This window comes from Thermobia domestica, chromosome 9, assembly GCF_964235325.1.
Source record: "Thermobia domestica chromosome 9, izTheDome1.hap1.1, whole genome shotgun sequence".
Classification (NCBI taxonomy): domain Eukaryota; kingdom Metazoa; phylum Arthropoda; class Insecta; order Zygentoma; family Lepismatidae; genus Thermobia; species Thermobia domestica.
The window spans coordinates 5,376,992-5,389,148 of NC_137462.1; the positions used below are offsets into that span (position 1 = coordinate 5,376,992).

Sequence of the window (12,157 nt, forward strand, 5' to 3'; positions counted from 1 at the left end):
TTTCAGCAAAGAAGCTCACAAATTTTTGAAAGAACTGGGTTCCAATTTGATTACTAAATCAGGCGACGCCAGAAGCCAACAATTTTTAGTACAACGCATTAGCCTAGCTATACAAAGAGGCAATGCGATTAGTATCTTAAGCTCCTTCCCTTCACACAAGTTAGAAGAAATCTTTTATCTTAATTAAACATAAATTTTCCTTGATAAATTTTCAAAAATAATTCATTTTAGCGGCTCATTCTTGAAAAATGTTTCATGTATAGAATATCCATTATTTAACGGATTCATAAGATCATAATGCATAAATAGCTTATATTTTTTCATATCTGTAATTTCTTGCTCTGTATCTTCATAATATCATTGTGGCATTGGGGTTTTATATTTCCCATATAAATGTACTAAAAGTCTTTCACCTGTACTCTAAAACTCTTTCTGTGATAGAATTAATTTTCATGTTATTTCGTAAGCTTTGCCATTTTGTAAATCAATTATGAATGGTTCATTATATATGAAAATATTGCCGCATAAAAAATATATATATATATATATATATATATGTTCTAAATGCGAACTAATCTATCCAGCAATCAGTTATACCCACTGAGCACTTCTGCATGTTCAAATACTGTTTTTTCCCTCACAATCACTAATGTATTTATTTTTGCCGCATGTTAAAAAAAAAGTAGAGAGAAACAGATATTTTAATTCACCCATGTGGATAAAAACCACTACTAATGTTAACAATATTTGAAATAATAAACAATGCTTTTAAATAATTAAAAAAAAAAAATTGAACGAATATTCATAAAATGATCAGAGATCGTTCCACAGCTCTTTTTTTAAAAAGACAAAAGTAACTATATATAAAAAAAAGGTTCGGTTTTGAAAATTGAACCATTTTCTGTGAGAAAATTCCAGAGAACTAATATTGACAGATACTCGCTCCGCTCCTTTTCGAAGTTGATCAAAAGTCAGCGCAAAATTTCGTCCATGCAAATATTCGTCGCATAATGTATCATTTTGATATAATAATGGACATAGTTATATCGACTAAAAATTAATAAATTTGGTCTTTCACAGCTAGTTCTGTCTGCCAAATGGAGTATATTTTTTTCTTTCTTTGCTGTTGCACTTCATTCCTCTCTCTCCCTGCAACTAATAACTCGTAGTTGTTGATACCTGGAAAATAATATGCAGTTTTCTCTTTTTCTGGAATTGGCGTTAAAGAGAAAAGTAGTTATTCAGCATTTCTTTTTCTTTATTTTTTCTTACTGAAAATTACCAAGAAAGAGCATATTTCGTGAAATCCGAACAAGTTACAAAGAAGAAGTGCTTTGTTGCACCCAATCAGTGGTAGAGAGCACGCAACACTTCGGTCAACTGTCTGCGCGCAGTGTCTGATGGGTTGTCACGTGATCACCTTTGTGCAGCTGTTCCCCCAGCTTGGGCTTCAGCTTTACTGCAGTTGTTGAGGTCCCTTTGTTTGAGGGGCTGACTTGTTTCGGGAGGTGGTGTGAAAGAGAGAGACGTGTGCGTATGTCTCTCCTAAGTGTAAGGTGATATTTTATCTTAGACATAAACAATATTTTGCAAATATGTTGTGTTTTAAAATTGGAAATACAGTCGTTTGATTGGCGTATTTCCCTCAGCAGTTAGTCTGAGGAAATCCTAGATATGAAAGTGAAGACAGAACGGAACGCTAGGTGGTTTTAGTTTTTTCAGTGATGGCATTGGGATAGAGAAATAATAGTTTGTGCTCAGTGGGAAGAGAGATAACAACAAGCATATTTTCATTCACATAAATAAGTTCTTGTGAGTTAGTATAAATGTGGACGAAAACTTGAACAGCACGACGATACGAGTAGAAATGTCTGATAGGTATCAACGACGAGGGTGGAAATCCTGATTAAAGCTTGACACCAACACATGATACACAACAGAAAAACAACGTTGTTGGCAAGGTGGTGTAATTGTTTGTGTGGTTGTATACAGTTTCCATTCCTACTATCTGCAACAGGTTTTAGAAGGCTGTTGAGTGTATCCCTTGCTATTTAAGTTTATTCAAAAAAAATAAATAAATCTGAAACCGAATCAGTAAATCAGCCACGGTTTTCCCAAAAGAACTGACGGGTTACTTCATGGCTGTTGTGGGTCCGAGTAGGCACTCGAGAGTGTCCATGTCTGTCTCGATGTCGCTTATGCAGGGCGGGGGTGGTGGTGGTGCGACGCATCATCAGGCAATCTTAGCCGCAGCGCAACCAGCTTATTACCACCCCCAACACACGCATCAGACACAAGCGGCATCGGCACATTCGCATAATCAGGATGTTCAACCGGATAGACCGATCGGATATGGAGCCTTTGGCGTAGTATGGTAAGTGACGTTTCATTATGCGTATTTCGTATTTAATATTTATTATGTTGTTTACTATGCCTTTCATGTTTTATTGGAGGAGGGGAAACAGTATAGTGTACGCATGTCCTGCAGAGGTGAGACTCGCTTTTGACATATTGAATTTTAGGTAGGTTTGGAAAGGTATTAGGAGACCAGATTTCTAGTAACGTTTCATCTGATCTTTTCGAAATAGGAATTTATCCTCTAAATGCTTGTGTTTATACTATATTTCACTCTTTTTAAATATTAGTTTAGTCCATGCACTCTTTTATAACGTTAAGCACTAGTCTTTATTGACGTGAAAATATATACAAGGGCTGGTTTGTCGTTCTCTAATGTACAAGGGTGCTATGCAAAGAAACAGTCGGTCGATATCCACTATGGGTGGTTCAGGCATATTAAAAAAAAAAAAAAAAAAGGACGTGTCATCAAGCCAAGCACAAATGTAGAAAAATGTTATTTTTTGTGGCTGTAATATTATATATGTTTTCGGTATATACGTACCGGTAGGCTTAAACCGAGAAATTTATGTTTCTTTCAGAAAGTGTTTCTTTATAAAAGTGGAATATGTCAAGTACGGTTTTAGAATTATATCAGTAATATTTCTTGTTAAGGATCACACCTATTCATTTACATCAAGCTATTAAGCTTGTACAAGGTGACTGATAGGGTGGTAACTATTTTTCTCTTATTCTTTCATGATAAGCGAAGCAGTATTAGGTTATAAATTTTTAATGCTATCAGATGAGATGCTGAAACAATTTACGGAGCTAGTTTATTCAATATTTGTTTTGTGCAGCAGTATCCAATCAAAAATTAAATTACTTGATTGTGATACGTAATTGAAATACAAAATTGTGAGTTGAATGGGTGATACTGGTCTCTGAGGATTAATAAAGAAAGGCTCAAGTATGTATTGTGTATTTTTAATTCCATGTACTAACCCATAGTTACAGATACATGAGCGATTTTCCTGTAGTGACGACACTGTTTTGAATCTTCATTGTTTATATATATATAGGTCAGGAATAAATTCGCGTAATTGTGAACCTTTTTATGATGATTTTCTAAATTTATGATTACCTGTAGGGGGTATGTTTAGTACAAGGGGTCCAAGAGCACGTAAAAAACACAAAATTTACAGGAGAAATGAGTGATGCAAGTACTTAGACGTAACATGACGTAACCAAATCTATCCTAACCTAACATAAACTAACGTAAGCTAACCTGAACTAACGTAATATTAGTAGAAGTAAGCAAAATTCTATCATTTTTTGGAAAATTATGCAGGACTCCTACACTAATATAACGTAAACTAAACTAACCTAACGTAACCTGAACTAACCGAATGTGAACATAAATTACCAAAATAGGAACATTTTTTAGAGAAAAGAGCTGTACCCCTTCTGCTAAACATAGGCCACCTGTATATTACAGACTACTGTTTTTTGTTGAATTAAATGTATTGCTTGCGACAGGTTTGATTTTAGTTTTTAATGGTTCAAATTGACTCGTTTTGTTGGGATTTCCATGGTTCACCCTGGAATATTGGTTAAGTGTAAGATTATTTCCATTAAATTTCTTACGAGTTGTCTGTTTCGTTGTAGTGGATTCTGTACTTTGTTTTCATACACAATAGTTTCAAATTAGGTACAGCATTAGTCTTTTTAGTGTAACAGAGCTTGTATCCTGTTTTAGCGCCGTGCGTTTAAGTAGCATAAACAACAGCAGAAATAATAGATTGGTGAAATCAGAAGGTGAACACTTTTATCTAGAATTCATCGTCTCCATCCGGCTGTAGATTTCTAAGTCAGGTAGCCCAAGGCACAGAGAAATGTAGCAGAAATATATTTACAGTGCCACCCCCTTGGACAAGATCCCCCTCCTCCACAAAAAGAAAATCAAGTAAAAAGATGGCGTTTAGTATCCTCCCCAACTAGTTTCGTGGCTCTAGATCTATCTTGTTTTTGTCTAAATTGTGATAAAGGAAGAAAACAACGAGCCCTGCGGGGCTAACCATCTCCACTCGCTGAGCGATTGGAACCACAGGCACATTATGTGATGTTTGCTTAAGCAGTAACTATGCCAGTGTTAATATTTAGAATACAATGCGTTTAGATGATTCAGTGCTTTAGGAAATTTATTTTGGAATTATCAAAATACTTGCGTAGAATTACTGTTAATAATTAGTGCTTTGATTTGGTCTTCCGTGTGGTTCAAGATAGCTGTCTTTGATATTTAAAGTACAATACTATATATATATATATATATATATATATATATATATATATATATATATATATATATATATATATACCGCTCAGGTATACACTAGATAGAATGGGCTTCAATCCTGCTTTACATTTGATAAAACGGCAAAATATGCTTTAGCCCCTCCCTTAATCATATCCTGGGTCCGCCCCTATGTATATATAAAGTTTGTAAAGCATTAAAATATGCAGAAAACAATGGCATCTTAGCAAAACGAAAGAATCCAATGTATTTTTGTGTTATCACTAATGAATTCACTTATGAATCTTTTGAATCGCTTATAATTTTCGCAAACTGTTGTAGCAAGTTTGGTGTATCATGGCCATTACTTTATTAGAGTTTAATTTCTTAATATTTTTTTATTTATTTTATTTTATTTTTTTCTTTGTTTTGCTTTTTTGCATCACATAGAGGGCTTTTGGAAAGTAAGACGATGAGATTGTATTTACTTTACGCATATTTATTTCAATACCGCGGTAGATCCTCTTTTGCATGCTCTTAACAGCTCAACGGGATTTCCGGAATCACGCACATCGTCATAAACACTCGTCTGCCAATGAGCACTGTTCGTATACATCCCATAAATTGATACTGATTATCAAAACTCTTCTATCTATCAAGATTGAAAAATAATTTTTAAAAAAATGCTGTTTCTTAGGGGGTGGGAACTACTTTTATTTCATCCGGAGGGGGGAAATTGATATTCTGATCATCGTCACTTCCTGTATTTGTTTTACTTGCATGTTACGATATTTTTTCTGTACTTCTATTTAAACTATCAGAGGACATGGATTTTGAATTATTTTTATGAACTAACATAATTTTCCAGTAGTTTTTAATGTGTATTAGTGACAGAATTTCAAACTAAATGTGTATTATTGTAAACAGCATTCTAATTTATGTGTCTAAATTTTAAAATATAAGAGTGCAGGTTGTTCTGGAATATTAATAATACATTCTAAGCAGGGGTGGCTGGTTTAAACCAGCTGTTTTTTTTTTTTTTTTTAGTTTAAACCAAAGGAAAAAAAAACGAAAAATACTTTAAATCGTATGAACTTCATGTTGGCGTTTCCACATATCAAACCATCTGCATTAGTTTCGTCTTTTTTTCACATTTTAATCAAGGCGTCCCATGTTTAATTCTCGGTCCAACCACAATCCTTCTTTCAAGTGTAAACCAAGTAGCGATTCGGGTGTCACTTTAAGCGAAAGTCTTCTTCTTACCTCGGCATTACACAAGAATGTTAAGCCTAAGCACACGAAACTAAACCGAATTGTATGCCCAAATGAGCTTTTGTTTTATAAAGAAGCCACGATTGCATAAATATATTGATAGAAATTAGCAAAATTTATCGACTGCCTATGTAGCTTCCAACATTAGCTTTGATTAGACTTTCAGTTTGAATTTAATTGAATGATATCTACATACTAAATTTGCAATTTGTTACCTCAATTTTAGCATACTGGTTATGATAAGTTGACCATAAACTTTTAGGCCTACATGCCAAGCAATATCGAGACTTTTCCGTTACTGCTTTTCATTGACACAGAATTTTCTCAATGTCTAAGGCGGGAGTTTTCCGATTTATATGTAATTCTGTATAATGGTTTCATTTGTGCAATCCATCAGAAATGACTCTTCACAATTATCTTAACAAGTATGTCAAGATCAGTACAACGTATTTTTATCAGGAGTCCTTCGTGAGTGAGTCGGCAGACTCATCGCATTTGTGGCCAATAGTCCCGGTTTTGAGTCCAAATGGAGAATGATTTCTCTCGAATGTAAGCCGAGAAACGGTTTGGATTTCGCTTTACGCTTCGTTGCTGCATAATAACAGCAAGGCGAAACAAACTTGTTTCTGTCCATATGTAATATAAATACATAGATCAAATTATTTAAACAAAAAAAAAAACTTTTTTTTTTTTGTTTTTTCAATAAATAGCATGGTTTTTGCCAACCCTGATTCTAAGGATATATTAATCAGATATCAGAAATTACTTTTTTTCGTAATTGATGAATTTCTATTTCCCCTTGAACAAAATTTGAAACAAAACATAATAACGTTCACATGAGCATTAACATATGTCCGTTAATATTTGTTTTGTAGCATTTTTGCTCTTACATTTATCTAATTTTCAATAATTTGTTAAAAGAAAATTCTTCCGAAGTGTCATTTTTAGACTCTGAAAAGGCATGAGAGAGACAAAATAGTCATCTCAGTACTGTATTAGATACTTGTCATGTATCTTGGAATAGCATAATGATAGATTCACTCCTACATTGAATCCCAGGATGAAACAGTCGGGAACAAATATTTTCTTAATGGAATGGTATATAAGCAAGCAATATGTTCTCAACGGTATAAACTGAGCAGATGTAAACTAATCATTGGGGCTCTTGCTTCGCAAACGACAGAACCCGGTTCGAATCCCGTGGCCATCTACCCTGATTGAGGCTTTCCTTCAGTTTCACCAAATGAATATCAGAACCTTTAAATATAAGTTTTGCCTTTTTTTTTTTTTTTCCACTTGCGTGCTAAATCCATATTTATTGTAAATGGCTTCGCATGCTGCATCTGGAAGCTTGTCAGAATTAATTCATGCCTTACTCTTCTAGTCACAGACCTTCATTGCCAATAAGGTTCTAATTCTAAAATAACAGGTGCATATCATAGAGCATTCGCGTACTCATTGATTTTTTAATAGTTTGGTTTTAGAATGTAAATTTTTGCTATATATATATATATTTAACCAATGGTAGGTTTTTGTTGAAAGATAAAATGATTTAAACCAGGCAACCCTTAAAGCGTATCACAATGTTTCTTCTAAGTTTTGCTTCTTTTCAAGTACGGACTGCTTGGTTAAATACAGGTTCAGGTTTCTTAAGAGTTATAGGTGGCTATCAAGGGGAAATGTTTAGTGAGGCTTAATTGTTCCAACGTGGAGAGAAAGTGAATTCTGGTTTCTACACGATAACTTTTTACGGATCACTGCCGTTATCAGCAAATGACTTTTTAAATTTTTATATTTGTAGATTTGCATTTGTTAAGTTTCTGTGGCAAATGCGTTTAATATCTTGAATTCACATTTTTTCTCTCTCTCTCTCTCTGTTTTTTTTATTTATTTATTTTTAATTTACACTAGATTCGATTTTGGTAATCAATTGCTATAAAAGTCTCCAAACTGCAAAGCAGAAACGAATTTCTTCGTTTTTTATTTGTATAGCTATTTGCTGTAGCAATGTATCCAAACTCGGAGATCAGTTTTGTTATTGCATTTGTTTAATGGGTTTGTTCTCGTAGTAATGAACTGTAGATGTTAAAAGGCGGATTGGAACGAGTTCCACGTATCTCGTAATAGCGTGAGAAGTCTCCTTTCGGTGGGCGTTCAGAAGTTGCAAATTGGCGTGTTCCATTGTGTGTTGGTTGCCTCTGCCACTCCGGACGATGGTCTTCTGCCGTGCAACAGCAGCGAGCTGCAAGGTCAGTGTTCGGCTAAGCAGAGAGCAAGTGCCAAATAAGAAAAAAAGTTCCTGTAACACAATGTTGTAGCGATTTTCGGGTCTTGCTTCTTGAAGGGACGTTGTCCCGATCAACATATGTGCTATCTATCTTTTTCTATGCATACATGTTTGTATGTATGTATGTGTGTGTGTGTGCAGTATCAGTGAGTAGCCACCGGGTATAGGAAAATACGTCAAGCGATCGTCTTCCCACTGTCTTTGGGGTCAACGAATTGATAAACGGCCTCGCATCACAAGAGCTCGTTTTGTACGCATCATGCTTAGCCTTGGGACAAAAACAAATAGATTCTGCGTAGTTCTGTGGATTTTGTTCTGCGAAGAGACAAGGTTCGTGTCCTTGCTCTGTGTCAGGTTGATGCAACTATCCTGCTCCATGAATGTCATTATTGCGACAAATCTTCCGTTTTGCGTCTTTTATTCCTGTTGTTTCCATTTTCATTCTCTCGAACGCCATTCTCGAGAAACCACACGAAATGACATTAAGAGTAGGGCGAGCGACACTCGTTCACCAACTACTACTCATATGTTATGAACCTTTCTTTTTGCCCCTCCCCTCCTTCTGTAGCTGGCTCATTGTACGTCGCTCACCTCTGGTGCTAGGGATGTGTGGGCTACCTTACCTCGGGGTTTCCCATTCCCCCCTCCACTTTGTTATTCTTACCTTTACTAATTACTAATTATCCATCTCCTTTAGTCAGCAGGGGATAACTATGGGGTCATGACAAATGACAATAGAAATTTAATTTCTTTTAGCTTAAGGGCTTTCCCAGATTCAATGAGTTGTCTGGGCTACGGACTGGACATAACTAATATTCGGTATAACGGTGTGAACATTCTGGCTCGTTTATAGTGTGGAAAGTAAGAGGGATCAATGTCGGGGGAGTATTAACTGACGTGTACGTGCTAACTGTAAGGAATACACAGTTACACTGTTCTTGCGTACGTGGTATTCCTAATCGTGTTCCTCTACTCCAGCTCGTAATAGCCACTTTTGTCATATCCTCTTAAACAGCAGGGGCAAGGAACTAACCACCCTATCCCCATGGGCGGAGTTATAAATTGTCTGCTGAGGGGAGCAGGCCTTTTGGTCGGTCTCGGTATTTTTAAGTCTTGTCAAAATGTTGGGGGGGGGGGCAATGCCCTCCATAGCTTCGCCCAGGCCTATCCCTGCCTAGTGACCCCACCTAGCAGCGTTATAGTGAGTGGGCTAGAACGCCTTCGGAAAGGGCATTTAGTTAAGAAATATGAGGAGAGGGTCAGTGGTGGAGCACTAATTGGTAGGAAGTCTTTGGTTCGAAGATTTCTGAGACTGTGATGGGCATCGTTCCTGTAAGTTTTCCTGGAGTTCTTCCATTTCATTTTTCACTAATTCTTTGGGTTTCACTTTCAGTGCTCATCCATTTACTTTAACCTGAAGATCATAATTGTGTGATATTATCACAGCATTCATACAGGACTTAAGGTGGTATATAGTCTTCACTTTTCTTCTGTGGCGTACCAGGTTCGATCCCTAACCATGTTAATTTTCTTTTTTAAAATAGGCAAAAGATGATCCGTTTGGCCTTTCTCCGATATTTTATTGTTTCTTTCCACATGATCGTCAATTGGAAAAAACGCTAGAAGAATCCGAAAGATGCGTAAATGACGTGACTTACGTTGCTGTACAAGTTGAGTCAGCGGGGAAAACCAGCTGATCTACAGAGTTGTAAGACGTAATTCATTTGGTATGTAGTGATTGGATGCTTTCTACCTTCTCCCCCCGGAAACCATCATTCTGGAATTCTTGGTGTTTTCCCTTTCATCAACAATAAACACTATGTTGTTTCTCCAAGTTGTCTGTGGCTTTAAAGTACAATATGACCTTAAATATGCGTTAGATAGATTTTTTAGGATTTTATGTATAGTGCAATCAAATTGGATTTCAATTTTTCAGAGGTGTCCCTTAAACATGCCTTCTGAATGTTTCCTGTTATTTACTCTGTACTTATAACGGCTTACATAGTAGGAATGTGGGAAGGTGTTATTTGATTTATAACAAGAATTTGAATTGTGCAGTGCGGGCTGTGGTCAATGGAAATATGGCTGAGCGTTCATACTCCCTGGATGATTAGATTGCAGTGTCATTAGGACGTTTAAGGAGCTAGGGGCTACTTGTAAGAAAGAAGAGCAAACTCCGTTCAAGAAAGCCGAATGGAGCCGATGTGCAGACTACATATCGCCCGAAAGTAATAAGTGCCACCCGGATGTAGGCCCTTCCCCCTAAGCAGGGCTGGATTAACTCATTTAGGGGCTAGAAAAAAAAAAATGTGGCCCGTACTGACTTCACCTGATACATTTCTGTTAAAGTACAGTAGAATAGTTAACGAATATGTTTCCTATTTTTGATCATATTTTATTTTATGAAGATGATTGTATCTTCATGATTCTTTTTAGAAAGCCAGTTGAGATTTTGATCGGAGTGGAGGCCCGGGACTATAGCCCCTCCCTTAATCCGGCCCTGCCCCTAAGGATCGTTGCGCCAGAGATTAGTTTTATTCACAAACACGTTATGATGTTATATTGTCACATTATCAGTGGAGACAACGCGTTGAATATTCTCCTGCCGTAACAAGTTTGAAGGTATAATTTTTTCACTTTCTTTTGCCTACTGATTTGAGGAAAGGTTTTATGTTAATCACATTCCCTTGGACGGTAAGTAATTTAAGTGCAGAGCTAATGATAAATAAATAAAAATAAATTAGATAGGTCAAAATGAAATGAAATCTTTCAGTTTAACGTCCTACGGATAACGGTATGCCTTTTACTGTAACGGAGACAGATGATTAAGAGAAGTGAATGATGATGAATTGGTGGAATGAGAATGTGGAAGGATAGGGAGTGCCTCGAGAAAACTCAAAGATACTATGTTATCCGCCACAAGCTAACTTGGCTGGGGATCGAACCATTGACCGCACACATCAGCGGTAAGCGCTTTAACCACAGAGCCTCCGTGACCTTAGACAGGTCAGAAAGGGGGCGAAAGAAATGATATTTCTTTTTAGTTCGTTGGATGTAGAGCTGATGTATTAACATTTAATCAGAATGCTATTAGTTATTGATAAACATTAAGAAGTGAGTTAACATTTAGTTCATAAAAGCTATTTTCCTCTGCGTACATGCGACACACAGTCGTACTGATACTAGAGGTGTCTTGGCCCAGTCTAAGCTTGGTACATTAAATGGGACTTGAGGAGTGAGAGAGGCAGGAACTGACTAGTAATGCTCATTGGGTAGTTAGGTTACATGAAACACTTGGACTAAGCAAGTCTTCTGTTATCATATACTATATGGCTCTTGTTGTATTATGCAAATGCTTTTACTGTACTCTCCCGTAGATTATGTCGTACAAGATTAAGAGTACTTTGGCAAATTATGGAAAGGTCGGTGCAATAAAAGTGATAAGAAGAAAATAAAGGAGAAGCTTCACGGCTGACCACAAGCACGCTGTCGTTGACTCAAACTTGGATCATCTACAACCATTGTTGAGCACTCTTGTCAGGAGATTATTCACAAAATATTTTCCACTTCATCTGATTTCCTAGGTTGAGAGCTAAAACACAAACCCGTTGGTACGTAATGATTTATTACTGTTTTGTGGGTGCATGACCGATAAGAAATCCCGGCGTTTACAAACGGAAGTGACGTTGTGTGTATCTTATGGCGTGATATCGCTTGTTCGTGCAAAATGAAAATAATAGCGTAGTTGTAATGGAGTAAGTTTTTCTTTTCTGTTGCCCACGTTCGATATTATTATAATTTCCAACAGACAGCAACACTCCTTTGTTAATGTTATCACTCTAATAATGCGTGACATTTTTTTTTTTTTCAACGTTTATGTGGTGCAATGTAATACATTTCTATACGGCACTCGAAACGTGACTGTTTTTTGGATTGCAGGTGCAGTCATGGACTTAATTTTGCTTTATCAG

At 36.4% G+C, this 12,157-nt stretch overlaps 1 protein-coding gene across 1 annotated transcript in view; it reads left to right on the top strand.

Moving 5' to 3' along the window:
* The first annotated feature begins 1,417 nt into the window (after positions 1-1,417).
* Positions 1,418-12,157, top strand: part of LOC145694360 (uncharacterized) — a 41,201-nt gene continuing 30,461 nt past the window's right edge. Inside the window, exon 1 of the mRNA XM_081770512.1 lies at positions 1,418-2,374. Coding sequence (XP_081626638.1) covers positions 2,139-2,374 — 236 coding nt within the window. The 5' untranslated portion in view covers positions 1,418-2,138. The remainder of the gene's footprint in view (positions 2,375-12,157) is intronic.